The following is a 24,514-nucleotide window of genomic DNA, read 5'->3' on the forward strand; positions in this document are numbered from 1 at the left end:
GCTGATCCAAACCGTCCATTTGATGGGCCACAGAGTAAAGAGGTTGTGCCTGAAAAATCATTTCTATAGGATGATCCTATCCCTCCGATCTATAGAGGAACTGCATATTATGGAAACCTCTATAGATCGGAGGGCTAGGATCATCTTATGTAAATGATTTTTTGGGGAACAACCTACTTACGATGTGTTCCATCACATGGACGGTTTGGATCATCCTATGATGTTGTCCGTACAGGACTTTTTGAAAAATACGGGACTATAAGGGCTTACAGCATATAAAACCTCCATTATATCACCCCTCATTTTTAAGTTACAACCACGGGGGGCGTCAGGACAAAAACAAGGGGCAACGATCTTCATCCCCACAAAACAGAGAAGGGGCCAAGGGGGGGTGTATCTACTTAAAACCAGTCGGGTGTCAATATCAATTCCCATTCAGAAATCAATCAAAAACCCCATCTTTCCCAAAACAGATACCCATCCCAAACCCTAGTTTACAGAAAACCAAGCTCTAGAACTGTGAAATGCTTATTGAAGAGGAGGGAGATGATCATTATACGATCCTCGGATTACCTACAGGTGAGGAAGGAACAAAGCTCACCATCAAAGAAATCGAGAAAGCTTACAAATTACAGGCCAAAACATTGCATGCAAACAAAAACCCTAACCCTAACGATACTCTCGCCAAACTCACCTTCCAAAAACTCAAAACCTCTTATGATATTCTCAAAAATGAGATCACACGCAAGGCTTTCGATGATCTAGTTAGGGCAAAGCTAGATCGGAGCCATCGTGAGAGCTTATTCGATTCAAAACGGCGTAGAATGATATCAGATCTTGAAAGAAGAGAAAGAGAGAAAGATAAAGCTAGAGAGGAAGAGGAGATCGCGGCTAAGAAGTTTCGAGAAGAAGTAGAGAGAATTCAAGCAATGCAGGGGAATAAAATAGGGGAGAGTTCTGTTTATGCCCTAGATGTGAGTATGGGGCAGAGTGTGAGGGATAACTCTGGTTTGGATAAGGAGAGAATGTTGAAGGTTTCTTGGGAGAAGGATGGGGAGGATTATAATGAAGAGAGGTTGAAAGAGTTGTTTGAGAGATTTGGAGAGGTTGAGGAGGTTGTGAGTAAAAGGAGATCTAAGAATAGAAAGAATGCAGTTGTTGTTATGGGTTCTAAAGATGCTGCGGCGGCTGCGGTAAGTTTTTATTTTGTTAGGATTGGAGTTTGGATTATGATGATGATGGTTTTTATGATACTGTTAGGGTTTGTTTGGATTATGATGATGATTGTTTTCATGATACTGTTAGGGTTTGTAGTGAATCTTGTAGTTCTTCTCTTTATTTTTTTTTAAATGATGGGAACTTCTATTAAGGAAAAGGGAGAATCCCGCGACCGCCTTTGGCAGGGATTCCAAAAGGCAAAGGAGCAAAAAAGGAAAAAAGATAAACAAAAGGAATCAAGGAGGGAGGGCGGCAAACAACTCCAATCTCGCTTTGTCCACTCCCAAATGGGCAAGTCGATCCGCCTTACCGTTAGTTGATTTAAGAGCATACTAAAACTGAACTAGATGCCCTTCCACATGATCTTGAATCTTGTCAATCAAATCTATGAATCTCCACGGATGGAGACGGTTACCATCCATCCATCTAATGACATTAGGGAGTCTCCCTCCACAATAAGTCTATCCATGTCACTACTAATATTCTTGATGCAATTAGGGTTTGGATCTTCCTTTGGCTCATTCTTGATGCAATTATTAGGAATAACAAAAAAAAAAAGGTATGTGACGAATTTGTGATTGTGATACTCCTACACATTGTTTTGATCAACGAATACTTCATAATGACCACGTTCTGGGAGACTACGCAACTTCGTCAAGACATATTTCGTTAAGGGCCTCTCCCGGACATTAAAGACTATTTATTTTTGTCACCAATATTGGTAAACCTATTCGAAAAACCTCCCATTTCTTTCTAAATGCATCAAATAGTCGAAGGGGTTTAATGCATAAAAAGACATTTTTTTTCCTTATTGTTTCTTGTTGGTCAACACACCATTTCATGCATTTTCAGGGGAAGAAAGTTCAGCTAAGTCTCTGTAAATATACCAAATAAGAAAACTTCACCACCTCCATTTCATGCATTTCTTCTGGGTATACCAAATAAGAAAACTATACACTAATGACAATCCATGTTACATCAGTACTGGTACGAGTTTCGGAATCCGTCATCGGTATCGAGTGTCGGATTCTGCAAACCTCAAAAAAGAATGATTCGTTGATTTGCATAATATTTTAATAAATTCACATTTAAGACTATTTAATTTTGTCACCAATATTGGTAAACCCCAGTTCAAAAAAAAAAACCCAATATTGGTAAACTATTCTAAATGACGCCCCCTTTCTTTCAAAATGCACCAAATAGACGAAGGGGTTTGAATGCATTAAAAACACGTTGTTCCTACTATTTCTTGTTTGTCAGCACCGCCATTTCAAGCATTTCTTAGGGGAAGAACATTCAGCTAAGTTAATAAATATAGGAAATAAGAAAACTATGCACTAATGGCAATCATGTTACATCAGTACGGGTTCGAGTGTCGGAATCCGTCATCAGTATCGAGTGTCAGATTCTGCAAACCTCAAAAAGAACGATTCGTGGATTTGCCATAGTATTTTAATAAATTCTAATTTTATTTTTTTACATAATGGTCAAAACATTTAATATATTGTAAAATTTAAAATAACAATTTAAAACAACTCTCACAGCCAATGTCAAATTTTTTTACATAATAAATTTTTTTAAATAATAATATGATCATAACATTTAGAGGGTGAGCCTAGGCGCAATGGTAAGGTTGCTCCATTGTGACCTGGTGATCACGGGTTCGAGTCACGGAAACAGCCTCTCTGCAAAGTAGGCGTAAGGCTGCGTACATCTAGCCCTCCCCAGACCCCGCAATGGCGGGAGCCTCGTGCATTGGGCCGGCTTTTTTTTAATATGATCATAACATTTAATATATATATATATATATTTCAAAATGATAGCCAATTTATTGATAAAAGACTGATGATGGTCAAGATACGTAGAAGCTATGAAGCATGGGTACGGGGTGCGGGTACGACACGACACGGGTACGTGGGTATGTGATTTGCCAAAAAAACCGGGTGCAGGTACGTTCAGGTACGCCAAATATAATAATATATTTTAATTTTTTTTTTTTGAAATGGCAAGATGAATTCATTAAAAAGGAAGGGGACCGAGGTGGGCCTCAACCAAAATTATAAGAAAATAAAACAACAATAACAAGAAAGACAAAAGAATAATATATTTTAATATTTTATTATATATTTATAAAAATTAAAAAAAAAATTGAGAGCAATTAAATAACAATAACATCACCAAAATGAAAAATTCTAATATTAATCTTCATTCCATAAGTGATTAAGTTCCATATTTCATAACATGAGGCATCAATATATCATTCATTAGAAAAAAAAGTCTGTCACCAGTGTGTTGACCAGTGCCTGACAAGATGAATAATTCTTAGAGACCAAATTATGAGATTTTTTTTACCGGACTTTTGGGATTTAATAATGTTTGGACACGATAGATTTTATGAATTTTTAAAATTTGAAAAATACCCCACCGTTTGGAAGTTAAGAAAGTTAAAATTTTGACCCGACCCTTTTTCTTTGAATTTTGTACTAGAACTGGAGAGTTGACTTTTTTTCCTTTTAGATTTGGGTGTTGAAATTATTTTTAATAAATCCAAAAGGGGGGTATTCCGTTATTTACATGTAAATATTAAGTAAATGGATAATAAAATAGTAAAGACATTTACTTAAATGATTTACATGTAAATACAGAGTACAGGAAAGTAGAGAAAATTACAGGAGAGGAAAGAGAAGCAGCAGGAAGAAGCAGGACGTGTCGGGTACGCGTGGTGCGCACCCGACACGCACCCAACCACCAAAACTAGTTTTTTTTTTTTTTAAAAAAAAAATGGGGTACGCACCCCGGACGTACCCGGGGCGTACCCGCACCCCATACGTGTCGGGTGCGGGTGCGGGAGCCCCGGGAGAGTACCTGTGCTTCCTAGCGTAGAAGAGCCTAAGCAAAGGCAAATACACAGGCGAAAATACAAGAATAACATTTAATATATTGTAAACTTTAAAATAACTCTCGCAACCAATGTCAAAGCACCATAGGAGTCATTTGTGTCTAGCTCCACATTGTATATATCAGTTTTTTCAAAGGCCCTAGAGCATACACCTCAAGGCATGCCTTAGGGTGAGGCGTTAACAAATCCATCAAGGCGCTAGAACACACACCTCAGGGCACGCCTTAGGGCGAGACATTCATTAAATGATCAAGGCTCTTTAAAAAGGTGTTATGTCATAAGGCTTAAGATTTTTGGGGAGAAGTCGTACAACTTTCCACTTAACACGCATGCCTCCGAACAAAAGTGTATGTCTTTCACGCCTGTAACCAAAATTGTTAATTTTATAACCCGAACCCCCAAATTTTGGAACTTCACCATTTTTTTTTCCATTTATTTCCCTTAACACCTGCTAAGGTTTAAGTTAGGTAAGTGGGTCTTTTTTTTTTGAATGAATAGGTAAGCGGGTCTTATAATAAGACTACATTTGAAGTTCTTATATTTTTTTAGAGTTTTTATAGAGTTTTGGGGCTTTAAGGAGTTTTTCCCTATCTCTTGTTTATGTGTTTTCTCCCCAATCATCCAATTCAGTCAAAAGCTACCGTTTTCAGTGGTTTTCTTTCATCAAAATGAAGATAGTGACGGCGGATTAGTTTGTGATTGTGCATTCCTTCACGTTAGAAAAATTCCTAATTTATTCGGTTTTTTTCTATATACATAAATTCAAGATTATTTTTATAACAATTAATTGGGGCTATTTGATTGCTTTTGATCTATTGGGTGTAAACATGGGTTATGAGATAGATTTTGCATGGAGTTATGCGAATGAAATTGAGGGGGAGCAAAAATAAGGGGTAGAGGTAGATGTTTATTTTGTGAGCATCTGAGCAGCCACCTAAAGAACATCCATTGGGTGCTTTGATGTGGAGAATTGGGTTGTACTATAAACTTACTAATCACTCTAGTCTCCAATCGTCTACTTTGTATTATTATGTTGGGAACATGGTAATGCTAGTTTAATACTTTATTTTGTTACTGTATTGATAATTGCATGATGATATTTTTTTGGAAGTTTTCTAAATTAATCCCCACTTGTTAAAAAAAATTATTGGAAATGAAGCACATATATATAGTAGATTTTTTATAAAAAAAAATTAGTAATTTTATAATTCTTTTATTTTCTTTATTTTTAGGATTTTTTATTGAAAATTTCAAAAAATTCATGAGGCTTATGCTTCAAACCTCACACCTTGCCTTTTACTCGTCACACCTCATGCCTCAAGATGAAAAATGCCTCGATTTACGCTCTCGCCTTTGAAATGACTTCTATATTCAATACTTGCCAAGTTGCCATATGGAGATGTAGATCATTATTTTCTCAACAACACCTCCTACCTATAGATGCAGGTTGGGCCTTTAACATAACAGAAATTCGCCAAAAAGTAATATGAATGTATATGCCTCAAACTAGTCCTGACAATTCTAAGTTACTCAACTAATAGTGTGTCCACTTTGCAAAATTCAAATTGTAGTAAGTATGAAAAAAAATTAGAATAACACCACTTAGATTATTTAGCATCAGATCCATAAGCCTTAGCATTACAATCAGTAAACTGCAATTTCATCTGACAATATCCAAAACTGCATAAAACTCCAGCAAAGAAGCTTTAATACGTTCTCAAAATCCCAATTTAAACTCAAATTAATCTCAACTTTCAATATTTGATGTGATCCGGGCTTGATGGCATGGCATTTTTAGGGATATTTTATTTATAGTTCTTATTGTTCTTTGGTAGCCACTATCTATTTTGGTATTTTTGCTATTTTGGAGCCTAGGCGGGGTTGTCCACATCACCTAGGGCTCACACCACCTCACACCCCACTTCATTTTACACTTGGACCATATTAGTCCTAATTGAATAGTATTTACTTGTGACTTAAGGGTATTTAAGTCATTCGTCAATAGGGGTGCAAACGAGCCGAGCCGAGCCGAGCTTGGCCAGGCTCGGCTCAACTCGTTAAGCTCAAAAGCTCGGGCTCGGGCTCTGCTCGGCTGGGCTCGGTCAGGCTCGCGAGCCTTATCGAGCTCGGGTTGTATTAAGTTCACACCCCTCATCTTCCCTGGACAGCCCTATCTAGTGTAATTTGACTACTCTTTTTACACTACGGGGGGTGGTCCAAGTAACAAATAGGGTTCCAAAAAAGAAGTGACATATTTTGCCTCCCCCTTTCACTCCCTGGACAACCCTTTTAGTGTATATATTAATATATATATATATATATATATATATATATATTTAAATATATTAAATTCTTAGTGAACCGAGCCGAGCCTGGCCTAGCCTAGCTCGGGCTCGGCTCGTTAAGCTTAACGAGCATGGCCAGCTGGCTCGGCTCAGCTCGTTAAGCTTAACGAGCATGGCCAGCTGGCTCGGCTCAGCTCGTTAAGGATTCGAGCCAAGCTTCCGAGCCGGAGCCAAAATTGACACCCTTATTCGTCAATGATTTATGACTTAAAAACTCATATATCATATTGGTTATTGATAGGGCCCACCCACTTACAGGATAATCTCACATGTAAATATCCTTTTACGACCCTAATTAGAGCATTATTGGGAAAAAAACATGAAAGTGGCCCCCTCATTGCGTTTTGACGCAAGAAGAAAAAGGAGAGAAGAAAACCCACGCCCCTTCTTCCTCCTATCTTTCTCCCTTCCCTTTTCTTCCCCGCCTTCCTCATCTTTCTTTCTCTTTTCTTCCTCCCCTTTCCTCCTCTCTTTCTCCTTCTCTCTCTCACTTTACTCGCAAACCTTCCTTCCTCTATGACCCTCCCCAACCCTTCTTTGCTGTCCTATACTGTTTTGGGACTGTTAAAGTTGTCTAGGGACTGTTTGCACCCCCAAGAGTCCCCTTTCTTCCTTTCTTGACCCTCTACCCATCCCCCCTTCTCTATTGAATCAGTCTAGCCGATAACTTCCAATAGAGTTTGGATACATTGTTGGTAATTCTGCATATTTTCATTTTAATGATTTCTGTGTTGCATTACTGGTAATTCTGCATGTTTACATTTTATTGAATTTTCTGATATTTTTCATTTTAATGAATTCTATGATGATATGCATTCGTTTATTCAATTTAGATTCAAATACAGATATGCTATTCCAGTGAGTGTAATATATGCCGTATCCGGTATCCTTTAGAATTTGACTTGGTGTCATGCCTTCACAATTATATCCTTTAAAATTGTATTTCCTAATCGTACGAGTAATTTATGTAAATTGCTGAAGAACACACCAAGCCCAATTATATTGTTTAAATTGAATTTTGTAGAAACATTAGGTTTACATGTATAAATATATAAAGAACACCTTTAAATTGGAAAGAAGCAATTATGAAAACTTTACATATATAGTACCCGAAGGCAAGGAATAGGTAGTTGTTGTGATTGCATTTTGGGATATATTGGTGATTAGAAGTTCTTAAAACTCGAGTACCCTTATTATGCAGTAATCCAGAGCAATATATAAATGCACTATGCAACATTTTTGTCATCAGATCCTTTTTGTTGTGTTTGTTTATCGTCCTGATAGTTTCATCAGCTAATGTATTAAACATGAATGCTCTGTTAGTAAACATTTAATTCAACACTCTTTCTTTTATCAATTGTTTTACAGGTTGAACACCCTGTTATTAAATACTTAATTCGAGACTCATTTTTATCAATTCTTTTACAGGTTTCTGCTACTCAAATTCTGTGTGGGGATCTAGCAAATCCTCTGCTTGTTGTTCCTTTTCATCCCACTGTTACTGATCCACCAAGTGCCTCTGTTGGGAAACATGTGGAACCCGATCCTCCCAATCTAAGCAATCTTCTTGGTGCTGGTGGCTATCAGGCTTATGAAGATTCTGTTATAAACAAACTCCATAAGGTTTCAACTTTTTTTTTGACCTTGATTGATCTTTTTATCAGTTTGTTGCTGTCATCCAAGGTTCTTGTTACCATATCTACCATATCTCATATTATCATTTGGATTTCGCTGTTATACATCACGCCAAGAAAATTGATATCTTGTTTCCATCTGTGCAATTGCTAGTATTACAAGTGTCATCTTTCCTGTAGCTCGGCTTATTAATATTGAATTTCTTTGTATGTGGAATTTCTTTTCAATGGACAAAAAAAAAAAAAATTTCTTTTCAATGGACTGAAATGGAATTGGTGGGCTTCATATTTTAAGCACATAATTCCTAGTGACAGATACCAAAACACTATAATGGATGGCCTCTTTTTTTTTTTTTTTAATATTTGCTACATTGGATGGCCTCTTCTAGCAAAACTTCCTCTGGTTGCCGCAACTGTTTCTGCTTCTATAAAGAGGAAGAAGTTTTTCCAATGCATTAAATAGTGGATGTAAATATCATTAAGTATGGCTTTTTTTTTTCTATTTTTAAGGGAAGACTCAAAATAGAAGAATAATGTGGAGGAGGGGTAAAACCCTCTTTCTCTCTCTCTGGATGACCATTCTTCCTTCTTTTTTAGGTAAACATCCTGTCCTTTTGCAAGAAACATAAACAAAATCTGCCTTGTATTTCGTTGCTTATTTTCTCAAGAACACAAGTTCCACGAGTCTTTCTTTGTTTTATTCTACAATCTCAACGTGTTGGAACTCAAAAACTTCAATTTCCTCAAGTATCCATTTGTAGAAATTAGCAGAATATGCAGCTGCATCATCCAACCTTATCATGGAAGAATGAGTTTTGGAAAATTGGAAATTCAATTTCTCTATCTGAAGAACACCGATGCTAATTTCAATAAAAATTCCTCAAAAAAAAATAAAGAAGCTTTGAAGTTTTTCCTAAACTTAAATAGGAAAAGCGGCAGGTGGCTCCTAAGACATCCCCAAATCATGGCTTACCCCGATCTCCATTATAGACCATGCATAGGGTGTCCGAAATTGCTCAAGATATGGGCTTGTGGATGTTCCCTAAGCCAAAAATTACAACACTTGATCAGTTTATTTCTTCATTTTGCTATGAAAGATCTTTTTCGGGACCATGGAATTGTCCGATAGATGCCGTGTTTTGTTGTTTCCCATTGACATAGGCACTTGCCAAATGTGCCCTTTCAATCACTAAGAAGTGGGCCTTTGTATGGTGGAAGTCTTAAGTGTATTTCATTGTGGTGGTCGTACTTGGGTGTTAGGTTGTCTGCAGGGGCTAGGGTTTGTTAATCTTTTTGTAATCAATCCTGTGTTGTTACCACTTACCATGCAACAACTAGACTATAACGACCACATTAAGATTAGCATCTGGGGAGGTCCGTTTGATATACAAAAACTGATTAGCAACCGTCGGACACTGTGATCCCTTTCAATTTGTAATCCAATACACAAATCAATTGGTTCTGTCAGGCACTCAGGCTATCTATATGCTGTACAGAAAAAGAAGAAAAGTTGGGCTTATTCTTGCCATGTATGGTATTGTTAGGTATGAAATGTTTTTCTTTGGTACATCTCTGATTTTTTGTTGGACAATGCATATGGAAAGTGTTATATTGCTCCATTTCCAAAAACGTTTTATATTGCTAATAGCCTAATACATACAATATCCCCCAAAATAAAATAGGCGGTTTCATCTGTGACCTAAGATTCTTTTTTTTTTTATGGAGCACAATTTCATGTCGATTATTGGGGTGTCCCAACTCCCAAGCATACCATACTTGAAAGAGCGGCCCAGTGCACGAGGCTCCTGCCATTGCGGGGTCTGGGGAGGGCTAGATGTACGCAGCCTTACCCCTGCTTTGCAGAGAGGCTGTTTCCGTGACTCGAACCCGTGACCACCAGGTCACAATGGAGCAACCTTACCGTTGCGCCAAGGCTCGCCCTCTAACCATACTTGCCGATACTTTTAATCCATGCCTTTTGTTTTTCATTTTATATAGTGGTCATGGGTTCGAGCCACGGAAACAGCCTATCTGCAAAGCAGTGGTAAGGCTGTGTTCATTGACCCTCCCTAGACCCTGCAATGGCGGGGGCCTCGTGCACTGAGCTGCCCTTTTATAGTGTTGTAAACATGAAATAAAAACTAGGGAAAGTGATCCTTGTGCTTGTGCAGGGGGTAGGGGGATGTTAATATTCTTTTAATCAATCCTTTGTTGTTCCTCCGCAGTCTAACACAACAACGGCTGCTGGATTCATTAAACAAAGACCGAGATGGTCGAATACAAAGAAAAGGAAAAAGAAAAAAATAGAATACAACAGCAGAAGCAAAACAACATATTCAAGGGGGCAAAAAATCAAAAACGAAAATAGGCCATCTCACTTGTGACATAGCATGTGTTGCTTGATACATCACAAATAAGTACCGAATATTGGGTTGTACCATACATACCATACTTCTTACTACTGTTAACCCATGCTTCTTGTTGTTCATTTTAGATAGTATCGGAACCATAAAGCAAAAAATAGGAAAGGAGATCCTTGTGCTTTTTAATTTTTCTTGTGTTGCTAAGCTTTTTTATTTCCTTATTTCATTTTAAGCAAAACGCAAGAAGGGAAAATACTATGTTTTATTCAGGAAAACTGAGGAAATATCAATACAATTAATGGCTTTCTGATTTTATTACATTTTGCTATGGTTGCCCTTATGTTCAAGTTCACGATTAATGTCATTTCTAGATTTGGAAGAGAAAGATATTGTTGGATATCTAATATATGGATTATTGATGAAGTGATCTCTACCATATGATTCATGGTCATTTGGGTGTCGAAATTTCAAGTCTTTTTTTTTTGGGGATTTTCTACTTTAATTTCTAAGATCCAACACATTCTGACCCTCTATTATTTTTGCAGCTATATGTTCCATCACTTGCAGTTTTTGAACAGGACAAAACGCATCCTCCCCCAATGAGGCGCTTTCAAAGTCGAGAAGAGCTTCTCGAGTATGCTCGCAACTTTGGAAAGGCCCAAGGATATATGATAACTATTAAGAGGTCAGAAAAGGACAAGAGAGTCACCCTTGGTTGTGATAGAGGCGGTGTTCGCCGAAGTCGTAAGAGCTCCTCTACTAATCATCGCCGAAGGAAAATAGGCTCCCGCCTTATAAACTGCCCCTTTAAAATGGAGGGTAGAAAGAAGATCGATGGTTCATGGATGCTAAAGATAAAAAATGGGGAGCACAATCATGATGCTTTAGAAGACATGTCTTGCCATCCCTTTAATCGTCGCTTTTCAGAGGAAGAGGTCTTGCACATTAAAGAAATGACTGCAGCCGGTGTACAACCACGTGAAATGCTTACTACTCTCAAGCAAACTAATCCAAATTTGTCGGCAGTGTCAAGGGATGTTTATAACATAAAGAAAAAGATTCGTCAAGAGAACCTATCTGGTCGTTCCACAATCCAAGCTTTATTAGATGAACTTGTTCGTGGTGGTTTCCAATACAATCTCAAGTATGATGGAGAAGGCCGTTTGACACATCTATTCTTTGCTCACCCTAATTCGATAGCAATGAGCAGGAGCTACTCGAATGTCTTTGTTATGGATTCCACTTGTAAGACCAATAAATATAAGATGACATTGCTTGACGTTGTCGGGGTGACAAGTTTTAACACTTCTTTCATTTCATGCTTTGCTTTTCTAGGAAAAGAGGAAGAAGAAGATTATGTATGGGCTTTAGAAATGTTTGAGGCAATGTTGGGTATCAATTCTCAACTTATGGTAATTATGTCTGACGGGGAATTGTCCTTAAGGAGGGCCATAGATGTAATCTTTCCAGGAGTTGTCAATCTTTTCTGCATATGGCATGTTGAGAAAAGTATTTGGTCGAATTGTAGAGCTCACTTTAAAGTTGGAGAAAATTGGGATGGATTCTTATCCACTTGGAGTAAGTTGATAAACACTCCGACTGAAATAGCATATTATGAAGCCTGGCAAGCATTCCAAGTCGAGTTTCAAGAGAAAGTGATTGTACTTAATTACATTGCTAATACTTGGCTTCCTTTGAAAGAACACTTTGTAAAGGCATGGACAGAGAGGTATCTTCACTTTGGGCATCGTGTTACTTCAAACGCACAAGGTGTACATGCGAAGCTTAAAAAATATGTGCGACTTTCAACTAGCGACCTCAATTTGGTTAAGAACAAAATATGCCTTGCTATTGACAACCAACTCCAGAAATTCCATGCTCAACTTTCGATGGATAAAATTCAAGTACCCCAAAAGTTGTGTATCCCTTTCTTTGATGAACTTGTGAGTCGTGTATCAGTTTTTGCTTTAAGGGAGCTTTTCAAGCAATATCGATTGGCTACTTGTAATCCAACTTTGTCCGTGTGCACGAATCAGTTTACAGCAACCATGGGCCTTCCTTGCGCACATAAGATGAGATTTCGAATATATGAAAGCGAGGTGTTGCATCTAAGTGATATCCACTCGCAATGGCGAATAGATGTTCAAGCATTAAGCACTCTTGAAATTGAGATGATTAGTCAAGAAGATCAAATGAAAGAGTTGCCTATGCTTCATATGCCTGATGTTCAAGACCCTAGGGAGTCTCCACCAAGATTAAAGGCGAGCCCAACATTTCAAGAAGCTTCAACATTTGAGATCATGGAAAAAACAAGGAAGTGTAGTTTATGCAAAGGCACTGGCCATAACAGTCGAACATGTCAACGAAAAGGTGTAGCTACCATGTCAAGGTCTCATTTCCCTTCGCCCATCTCCAATGGTAGTGGAAGTGCAATTGACATGCAAAACTTGAACGTGCTATCTGATGGAAACTTCTTTTTGTGTGACTAGCGGATGATTATCTACTTTTACTTTTTGCACATTCCTATTGTCAAAACCCGGTATTGCTTCTTTTCCTCTCTTTGCAATGTCATACATTTTTACTATATCATACCCCATTTGTCCCTTCTAAGGCTCTTATACTTATTTGTCTTTATTTTTCAAACAAAACATATCTTACTTTGTATTGACCATTCCAATCTAGATAGATTAATATATGTCAGGATTCTTTTACATGTAGAACTTTTTGTTAATGAAGGAAATGGAAGCTTTTTATGTAATCCCAACTTTTGTTGTATTGATTTTTTTTTGGATCCCAACTTAGAAAAGGAAATTTACATACAGCACATAACACTATTAGTCCTGAAATATTGAGTTATAAGTTTGATTTACCTCGATACTATGCTTTGGGTACTTGAACACCATATACTCTAATCAAGCGAGCACTTACAATGGTGCACATTGTATGCAGAAGGGTATAGGCTACCAACCAATGTTGAGATGTGTGGAACTCTTAATTGAGTTGTTGGGTAGTAGCTCACCAAATAAAACTCTGGCGTACTAGAATGACATAGTCGTGCTCATCATGACCAACAATGGTGCAAAGACTTCGAAAACATCATTTAGGCCAAATGGCTCTAATCAAGTCAGCACTTACAAATTTGCCAATGTACTATATGTTTCTCTGGCAATGTTCAATTAGTGAGATTGACCATATAAATTGACTTCAAAATTAGTTCTTACAAAAAAGGTTATGGTGATAAATTCAAACTTCACTTAGTCCGGTCAATGGGGGAGGAGATTTGCAAAGCCAATGAAGTGCGGTGGGTTTCGGTATTGGTAAGTCAAGAGGTGAATAGAGCATTGTTGGGAAAATGACTGTGATGGGGTAAGGGGAAGGGGGCTAAAAGGATGTCACTCAGCGAGGTATGGGTTTGGTGGATGGTTTAGAAGCTAGGTTTCTTTCTAGGTTGGTGTGCTCTTTAGTGTGAATGTTTGTCTGCATGCTGGAGAAGAGTTCCAAGAAGGTTGGGTTTTGGGGCTGGTGCTGGCAATATTATCAGGTGTTGGGAGGACCCAATGGTTTGTGGACTTTCCTTTTTGGCGAGGAGTCCAAAGTTTGTAAAGCTTGGTTTTGGTTTGGAGCATTAAAGTGATTGTTTTGTCATACAAGATGGGAAGTAGGAGTTCCAGTATTATAGGGTTATGAAGAACAAGGAGATCCTGTTGAAGTTGGTGTTTTTTTTTAAGTTGACAGAATATATTGATAATCATACGAAAATTACATGATAAAGGGACCAGGAGTCCCCCATGAACCGTCGTATAAGATCCTTGGAGATAAATTCAGAACCCTAGAAAGGTCCAGGTTATCCCCCTTTACAATTCCCTGTGCATCTACACAACAAAATACTAATAATTCAAAAACTATAATCTTCCTAGAAGATCATTCCTACAAGTACCCCTATTAAAACAACAAACAATCTTTGCGATCTTCAACGAAGATCTTGAGAATAACCCTTCACAAATTAAAGCAACCTGCTTGTGCGACCTTCCTCGAAACTCTTGAAACAACCTACAGAGATGAAAAGAAACTCAAAACGATCCACAATAATCCAAAAATCTCCTTCGGAAGATCTTCTGTTTCTCCTGTTTATCAAATCTTCTTAATTTTCCAATACTCCTAAGACTAGATAATTTCCCAAAAAAACTAACTGTGTCTATGCTAATCAGAATGACACCCCCAAACCTAAGAGCGCTTCCTTAACTCACAAAGAAAATAATCAATTCCGGCTTGCCGCTCCTTTTCTTTAGGGAAGAACACAATAGCAAACTCAAGTACAGGGACTTCTTCCATCGGGTCTGAGTTGATGGCAATCAGTTTCTCTAACTTCCAGATGCAAAGCCGACGGTTCGCTTCCCAACTGAGACGACGTACCCTTTTCTCGTCCTCCAGACTGTTCTTGAAGAAGTGGAGCTTGTAAACCACCAGGCAGATATCCTTAATGTTGCGAGTGCCTGTGAGGGGAAAGAGCTCCTCCACGTTCTGCAGAAAGTCCGCTTTGAACTGATTCCATTGTCTTTTAATGGTACGTTTGACGATCTCTCTTGGAGTGGGAACTTCAAGGGAACCTTTGGATTCGTCATACCCTAAGACTTGGACTTTACTTAAAATCTCAGTCCAAGGAGAGCAGTCCACTGGTTCCAACCTTCTACGCTTGAATGTTCGAACTTCCGAGGGGGTGGCGCCGCTGGACTCCATTTTTAAACTCTACAGAGATGATGTCCTTTCCTTTTCCTGAAGAAACCCATGAGTCTACCTTTTAAATACGAACCGTCTAAACTACCAATTAATGGGACCCACAAAAACAGAAACGTGCGAAGCAAATAATGCTATTCTGATATAATCGCTTTATCTTCTTAATACCTATAAGCAATGAGGTTTCAATATCAAGAGTTGCCGCCTCCCAATTAATATCGGCATTAGGAGCGAGCCATATGTCATTTAAATCGAGAAGGTACTTATTCCTTTCCAAAGGCACTATTCCCAAGAGATTTAGATTTTGCGTATTCCATTTACTTTCCTACCTAGAGAGCCACCGCTTCCAAAAATCCTTAACTTATACCTTCCACTGTTGAAGTTGGAGTTCATTAGGTGTATTTCTTATCAAGTCTTTGAATTTGCTACTTGGCAAGAGTCACTTATGGTTGATCACAAATTCTCCCATGGTGCATTCCTTTTGTCAGTTTATAATTTTAAATGGGATATTGGCAGTTGACATCTCCATATTAGAGGTTTGCTGTTATTTTTGCTCTCATTGGTAACATTTTATCGATCAAACCAAAAACAAACTTCCAAATTACAGGGTCAATTATTGCCCAATAAACATAACTCGTCTATATAGGTAGAAACTGTGCTACCTTCCTCTTTGATAATTTTCAAATAAAAAAAACTGTGCTACCTTCCCTTCTTCAAACAGCTGTCACTCAAAGTCTACTGTCATCTCCATTTAAAAAAATTAACTGCCATGTATGATGCACTTTGGTGTGTGAACCTTTGCTTCTTTTGAATTTTTGATTCATCAAAGACCCAAAATGCTAAGTTTACCTCATCTTTTATCCCTAAATACCATCTTAACCCTTGGCCCTAGATAGCCTATTGAGCTCCCACAGCAACTAAGTTTGGTAGAGCTAACCGTAGGTCCCATCCATTTCACAACCGGTTCTTCTCTCCTTGGTCCTCCTAGTACTTCTGGTTATGATTTAGATTTTCTGTTTTGAGTTACCAAGATTCTTGTTTCACCACAACGTGTTCTTAATCCTCTCTAGTGACCGCCAAACCGTTGCTTTCATCTTTGAATACTCTTCCATTTTATTCCTTTGAATCTCCCATTCAAACTACATTTGGAAGATAATTTCACATTATACATGCACTCTCTTACACTAAAGGTCTCTCTCTAACATCCTGTCCTTTGAGAAGACCTAGTTCATCCTGAAATGATCGAGGAGAAATGGTGAACTGCCACAATAGTTCTTTGCTACATTGCTATTTTTGTTTTGATTGGTAATATTTTATTGATCAAATCAAAACCGAAGTTACGAATTACACAGTTAAATATTGCCAAATACATATAACTCATTTATATACTAATCTAGGTAGAAATTTGCTATCTTGCCAGCTTCAAGAAGTCCACTCATCCATAATGTGTGAGTTACCTACACACAGACAATTCTTGAATGCCCAAGTCTTTTTTCCTTTATTTTCTTTTATTTTCTTTTCTTCTTTGGTAGAATCCCCTACAAGTTACAACTCTTCGCAACTCTTCAACTTGTAGTTTTTCCCCCCTATGCAAGAGAAACTAAAACCCTCTGGTAGAGCTCGAGCCTTCGCTTCTTCTGAGTCTTCTGATTCATCAAGGGCCCAAAAATTCTAAGTTTACCTCATGTTGTTGTCCTCCATTCACTTCCAAGTATGATTTTGAACTTTTTGTCTAGAATTCCCAAAATTCTTTTTGACAACCCCGTGTTTTTTATCCCTCTTCAGTGACCTCCAAACCAATTCTTTCATTTATTCCTTCCAATCTCTCATTCCCATGACATATGAAACAACATCCCACAATATGTGCTCTCTAGTACGAAAAGCTTCGATCCTCTCAATTGATGTGACATGGACCACTTGTGGATTTTATTTTCTCCATTCAGTTTCTAGATAGGTTTTATTTTATTTTTTCAGCTAGGATTTACTTCCATTTCTTGAAATTTATTATCCTAGATGTGGGAATTGTCCACATCAGCTATGGCCTATACATAACTAATTCAAAGTACAAACTTTAAATTTCAGTTTCGGTCATCGGCGAAACAGAAACATTTTGGTTTCGGTATGAAACTTCGGCCAAAATCTTGTAAAATTACGGCAACATTCTGGTACAAAATCAAGGTTGAAATCCATGTAAAGATTCTTCATGATTAATTTTTGTCAATTTTTAAGAAATATCTTGAAGAAACCTCGTTGCTCTTCTCTTTTCTGGAAGTGGAGTTGATTTTTGTAAGGGTTTCGTTGACATTTTGACAGAAATGATTTTTTTATCTGAAAAGTTATATGTTTCCCTTGTTTCCGGCGAAATCCTACAATTTTTCGAATCCATGTAAATTTCGTTTCTGTAGCAACCGAAATTGAAATATTTTGACCGATTCGAAATATTTCAGCAGAAATTTAAAACCATGCCCTCAGCCCATATAAAAGACCTGAGGAAACCCTAGGGGAGTTTTTGACGTGTAATTTCCCCAAGCACAGCCATCTCTCTCCTCCCCATGTTCTTTCTTCTTCCTCCCTTCTCTCTTTCTCTTTCTCTTTCTCTTTCCCTTGCCTTCCTCTTCTCCTTTCTTCTCTTCTTTCCTCCTTTCCCTTCTTTTTTCTTCTCTCTCTCTCTCCCAATTTCCGCCTCTCAAATAGCCTTAAGCCAAGAGGACTGCACTGTTTGTACCTCTTTTGCAACCCTTCTTCGGTTCCCCCTATTTCCCCCCTAAGGCTTTTGCACAATACCCATTACCCAACCTTATTTCCCCCCACATTATCTCCACTTCCTTCCTTGATTTCTGTTGCAGTACAACACCTGCATATTTGATCCCCCCTCCTTATTATAGCTGTTACAACAGCACTTCATCTCGTTTCTCCCTAGCTGCAGCAGATTGCAACCCCTCTATTTCAACTATTTTTTTCCCTGTATCTTTCCTTTACCTACCACCTGTGTTCTCCATCTTGGTCTGCCCTGCTGTTTGTGATGGCTATGCCAATGATTTCTTACTAATTCTTTTTTTCAGAAGTGGTAACTTTTATCAGATTCCAAAGATTGGTACTGGTGAGTGATGAAGCGGGCGACAAGTTGTCATCCCGGCTTCGTTATAAACAATGTACTGCCTAACCCTGTTCCTTGTGTGTCATTCCAGCCGCTACCCCAAGTTCATGATAATGACTTTCATCTCCTGTTTGTTCACTCCCTCCTTAGCGAGCTTATCCGCTTTCTCGATGACTGATTATGACTTTCCACTGCCTAAACCTGTTCCCTCTTACTAATTCTTTATCCTCCATTGCAGTCCTTCACCGCCTCCTTGTTGGTTTTTTTGCTCTCCACTGCCCATGTATGGTTTTATCATTTTTCTCCACCTTTATATGCAATATTGATGGCTGGTGCAGTCCTTGGATAGATCGTGACTTCAACTATTTCACCTCCTCCTCTTGGGCTTCCTACATTGTAAGATTTGAGGCTGTGGCGCAGACCATCGGGTGAGATCAATCATATTTTATTTTAGTTGTCGTATTGATTATATTTTGTTGTCATCACTCTTATGACCAGCCGTTCTTTTAACCATCTTTTGACTTGAGATTACCCTACCCTGGTTAGGTGATTTTGAGCCTTAGCTTTTATGAGTTTCTTTATTTTTAGATTGTAGACAGACATTTGAGATTCTGCTGCCCTTATCTATAGATCTAATATCTCTTCATGTGAGATTATTGTTGCGTACTTTGCTCGGAATGAATTAAGTTTATTGATGACTTATCTGTAAGGCTAATACATGCATGAACATCCTAGTTAAGATTTGATCAAGTTTCTGAATGTTAATCTGATTTGGGGTTGATAGTATTTAATTTAATTAAACCTTGAGACACTTTGAGGTCCAAAGTTCTTCGTAAATGACCCGTGAACCTTAGGTTGCTAATTTGGTATCAGAGCTAGATTTGACTCACATCCAGTGCAGGTAGCTCTTCTAGCGCACACCAAGTGTTCGGTTAAATTCTCATTAGAGTCTAGATTTGTCAATCTTGACGGTTAGGGATTTAGGTCGTAGGATCTGTCCCAGGTCATTTAGGTGTTAGTTGCTTAGTATTGTCTCGTTTTATTTCTATTTTGGTGACTTGATATCTTTCTAGATTCTGTAGGGTTGTCCTGCATGTCGAGTTATCCACTTTCAATCACTTCGAGTTATCCACTTCTTTATCAACGCTATTCTTCCGCCAAAAGAGTGATAGTGTTTCTTTCAGGATGCTAACAACACCAGCCTTGTAAAAAGATTCTGTCTTCCCACTTATGTCATCCAGGCGGTCTTTAATACTTCATATGATGATAAGGAAACTTGAAATTGTAGTTTCAAGCTTGTTTAGTGGGTACTAAACATATAGCTGCTTTGAGTAGCTGAAAGAACTCTTGATTTACAATGGTTATCACTTATAAGAAAAGATATGTTTGCACTTCCTAACAGTGGAAACAAAGAAAAATGGGAACCACCGCTCTCCTTATAGGGACATGACTGAGCCTACTTATATATTCCAATTCAAGTAGGAAAATTTCGTTGACTCTGATAAACGAGATGAATGGAAGAATCTGAACACTGATGTAAATTAAATTGTAAGCAATGCTTGTTTTGATATGATAAAGAGTTAAAGGGTATTTATTTTGTCCTATTTGACAAATGAAAAGAGTCTTAGATTAATGAATATGGATACACTTTTTCAGGGGGAGACACCTATTTTTTTTAAATGGTAAAATTTGAATTAAAAGAAGGGGCAGGCCCCAAGACCGAGTAGGTCAAGAGTAGAAGTAGGAAAGATATACAAGTAAAGAGAGCTAATAAACAACATATGACGGGGGAAGAAAGTCAAATATTTCCAAGGATGCCCTATTCACCCCGTCCTTGGCTAAACGATCTGCCTCCCTATTAGCTGACCAACGGACATACTAAAAATGAACATGGGGAAACACCCATTGATTCAATATCACCAGATGATCCCTGACAACATGTCGAACTACAAATCCCTCAACGGACAGGCTACGTTTCCTGGAGGTTGTGGGGTAAGGTTGTGAACTTCATGATGCCAAACTATGTTTCATCGTTCAATAAAGCTGATCTGTTATTGCCATTCAAATAAATAAATAAATAAATAAAGCTGGTTATTGATCAAAAGAAAAACTGATCAGAATATATTTCCTGCCAAAGGTTGTCTTTTCTCTAATGAAGGCCATACATGCAACTAGCGATATGATTATATCTGATTAATGAGTATGTGGTTTTTGAGGTTAATATCCATGATCTTTAGATCCATTAATTGTTTTTACCATATTGCCATGTTGCTTCATAAATGTCACGCCATTTTGGTCATTGAAACTAAAATGAAAATCATCATATTGCTCAACTGCCTGCAGTAAAACAGAAATAGCATTCAAAAGTGTAAAGTAGCTCTGGAACTTTGTACATGGTTGTGGTGGTAGCTCTGGAATCCTAGACTTGGGTCGTGGCGTTCATATCCAAGTTCGTATGTAAAGGTAAGTAGTATATTGGCATTCATCATCTGTTTCCATTGCCCCGGATCTCATAGTCATACCAGAGCTTATAGGCAGGTTTTCTTTTCTTGTCTTTGATTCTGTGGCCAAGTTATGCAGAAGGAACATAGAGAAAATTTAGGCCTTCTCGGCACAAGAAATCAACCCCAAGAATGTGGAATTGGGGAACAAGAGTCTTAGAACAGATTTCATAGATGGAGGTTAAAAAGTAAAGGCTTTTATTTTATTTTTTTTTATATTTTTGATTGAGAGGTATAGCACAATATCCTATTTATACCCATTTTGAACAAAGTGATTTGCAATGAAGTCTTAAGAACTCACAGATGAGATTATAATCCATCACAATCTTGATGTGTTATATGTGTGAGCTATGGCTTGCGTCGCTTGGTGAGTTCTCAACTGTCGATTAATCCGGAACATCTCTTACCATTCAAAAATAAAAAATCCGGACCATCTCTGATGACCTGAAAATCAAGTGTCTCTGCTGAATTGATCTGAAGGAATGTAGGTTTGAATGGTGAGAAAACAAAGAAGCAATGGTATGTATACAGTAGCAAAACCCGGCTACCATGCAAAGTAAAAAAGGGCGAAAAGGACCGTTGTGAGACCCTCATAACAGGAGTTTGCCATTGGTGAATCTTATTTTGTGGTCATCTTCTAGAGATGGGATGGTTATGAGAAGAGGGTTTCCCTAGCTTTTGACATTTTAGGAGTTTAAGATCAAGTGGGTCTCATCTGAGCGAGATCTAATAAGCTTGGAAAATGCTAAAAAGGGGTATTAGGCCCCTTCCTAAAGCCCTGTTCGTTTCAGATTGTGACAGCCGATTGTGAGCCCCCGGCCGATTATTAGACTCAAAATTAAGGCCTTGTTCGTTTGAGATTGTCACAGCCGATTGTGAGCCCTGTACCGATTATTGGACTCAAAATTAGATGTAATTTTGAGTCCAAAAAATGGGTTTGGGCCTCTCAATTGGTTATCACAGTCTCAAACGAACAGGGCATAAACATAATTTTGAGCCAATAATCAGATGGGAGGCTAACAATCGGCTGTCCCAATCTGAAACCAACAGGGAGTAAGACAGTTATTGGACCCTAATTCGGTCTCGTGTAGGATCAGATCCATGGATTTGGAAGGCAACATAGGTCTTGCCAATTGTCATTCATGGAGAGTACTGGGAACGAAAGACAATCCGTCCTTGCACTTAAGGTTGTTCCATCTTCGGTCATTTGTATCTCCTGAGGTTCTGTTTGTTTTTTATTTTAGGAAGCGATTGTGAGTACAAAATAGTTCAAAATCCAAAACAAATAGGGCCTAAAAAGATCTAGGAAATGCATCAAGTTGTGCTCCAAAGGCCCCTGCCTCAAGGTTAGGATAGATGGGAAACTAGACGGACATGACTAGCCTATTTATTTATGTACTCCTTTTCTCAGGGTGGGCCCATCCTCGGGAAAGATGTCTGCCATTCTGGGTTCTTCTTATGAAGGCCCTGTTTGTTTTGGATTATGAGAACTGATTGTGGGTCCCAAACTGATTACTGGACTCAACATGGCCCAAGTGTAGTGAAATTAGACTTGGCAAAAAGTGACCCCGGCCCACGAGTCCACTTGGCCTGCCTGTAATTTACGGGTCTGGGTCACTAAATTAGTGACCCATTGAAATTTGACCCAGCCCGTAGGGGTCCCATCAAAACTGGGCCGGGCCGGGTGGACCTGTGGATGCTGTAAAAACCCAAATGATCGAGATTTTATATGGTAAAAGCCCTTATAGTCCCGTATTTTTCATAAAAATACTGTACGGACCACATCATAGGATGATCTAAACCATCCATGTGATGGATCACAACGTAAAATAGGTTGTGGCCCAAAAATCATTTCCATAGGATGATCCTAGCCCTCCATAGAGGTTTCATAAATAATAATATGCAATTCCTCCATAGATCAAAGGGCTAGGATCATCCTATGGAAATGATTTTTGGGCGCAACCGATTTATGTTATGGCCCATCACATGGACGGTTTGGATCATCCTATTATAGTGTGGGAATAAAAGCAACAAAAAAAAACATATGGGTGACCTGTGGGTCCATCCGGCCCATACGGGCGGGGTCTGGGTTCATCAAATAGTGACCCATAAGATTCCGGGTAATTTGTGACCCGGCCACACCACCTGGACCCGTACGGGTTCGGTGAAACCCGGACGTTTGCCAGGTCTAAGTGAAATCAAGGTTTTTGAGAAAGTCAGCGAAGTTTCTATAGTGTTCTTGAGGATTTCTTGATTTGATGATCCAAGAAAAAGTTACAGGTCACCTCTGATTTTCTGCAAGATCAATAGTCTTATTCCCCAACAGCAAAATTTTCTTGAGCGTTTCAATTGAATTGTTTGCAATGCCACATGCATGCGTGCCATTTATGTTCAGAAAGGGAATTGAATGAATCTAACAAAGTAAAAAAGAGATGACTCTTCAAATGAGATAGGATAAATTACTTAGGCCCAGTTTGGTTTGCAAGAAAAAAATTTCCGAAGGAAAGCTTTTTCTTGGGAATTTTTTTCTTCCCATAATTAAGAGGAGAATGATATGATTATAATTAATTTAGAGTGATATTATCATAAATTGAAGGTCCCTCTGAGTAAAAATTGAATTAGGTTGGTTGGTAAGAAAATTTACAAATATTTCTCCCCTAATTTTCCAGAAAAATCCTACAATCCAAACATGGCCTTAGGCTACTTTCTTTAACGGTTCTAGGCAGCGTTTCTAGGCTTTTTGTTGTTGATATTGTTGTTGTAGAGGACGAACAGAAACGAGATAGGAAAAATCAGTCATGTTCTTTAACCTTTTTGAGCAGCAATTCTGTGTTTGTTTTGGTTGTGGAGAATGAATAAAAACAAGAATGAGGTTCTTCAACACCGACGCATTCTGCCTGTTTCTCTTATTTCCTACACTCAAAGTAGAAATTTGAGAGGATTTGCAACAAGAAATTTGGTATGTTTTTCTCATTGAAAAATGCTGCAGACAATTTTTGTTTAATGACAGAGAGAGGGGGGGATATGAAACGAAAGAAAGAAAACAAGTGTGCCACATAGATGTGAATAGGTCCACCATTGCTGTTTGTCCCAACCTTCAGTGTATGATCCATTAGGCCTTGTCAGCTAAATATTTGGTATTTATAAGCCTTAAATCATACAGTTAGGATGTCACTTCGGTGTAGTTAGGGGTGTCAACGGATCCACTTCTGGTCAGATCCACCTATGTCACAGTCACAATCCATTCAAATTCCTTATCGGTCGGGTCGGAGTCGGATTGTTCTTCGGATCCTACTTTCCACGTCATGTTCACGATCCATTTTAATTCGACCGTCCATCGGAGTGTCCTATTATATCCCACTAAGCTAAGTAAACAATTAATTTTTTCTAAAAGGATATAGAATGGCAGTCCACTATTAGTGTGTCTCTATGCATTTTCTTCAACTAAATTAAAAATTTATCTATTTTTAATCTATGTGTATAATAATGCTTGTAAACAATAAAATTAATCAAAATTACATACACAGATATAATGTAGAACTATTATCAAAGAATATGATGCATAAAGAACAAAACCCGTCTCTGTTTTCCTTGGTGAAAGTATGAAATAAAACAACTGAAATGAGTGAAATCGCATTCGCATCCGATTCATTAAGTGATACGAGAGGTTTTGACCAAAATACCCTTCATATATCGGTTAGCATTAACAAAATTTGGAGGGTA

The 24,514-nt window shown here is 38.2% G+C and overlaps 1 protein-coding gene across 3 annotated transcripts; it reads left to right on the forward strand.

Annotated features, from left to right (window-relative positions):
• Positions 1 to 378: 378 nt before the first annotated feature.
• LOC143864261 (PKS-NRPS hybrid synthetase cheA-like) lies at positions 379 to 21,110 on the forward strand. 3 transcript variants are annotated; one of them, XM_077375168.1, is made up of 4 exons: positions 379 to 1,193; positions 7,891 to 8,085; positions 11,005 to 11,704; positions 11,795 to 11,933. In XM_077375168.1, coding segments are annotated over exons 1-4 (1,566 nt in total). In that variant the 5' UTR covers positions 379 to 524; the 3' UTR covers positions 11,797 to 11,933. The 3 variants fall into 3 exon arrangements, 2 of the variants coding, with proteins under 2 accessions (XP_077231283.1, XP_077231282.1); XR_013241123.1 differs by adding an exon at positions 20,634 to 21,110 and having other exon boundaries at positions 380 to 1,193; positions 11,005 to 12,998; XM_077375167.1 differs by having other exon boundaries at positions 11,005 to 13,179.
• Positions 21,111 to 24,514: the final 3,404 nt, after the last annotated feature.

The sequence above is a fragment of the Tasmannia lanceolata genome, unplaced genomic scaffold, assembly GCF_043159265.1.
Source record: "Tasmannia lanceolata isolate RefF3 unplaced genomic scaffold, GAP_Taslan_0.1 ptg000048l, whole genome shotgun sequence".
Taxonomy (NCBI): Eukaryota; Viridiplantae; Streptophyta; class Magnoliopsida; order Canellales; family Winteraceae; genus Tasmannia; species Tasmannia lanceolata.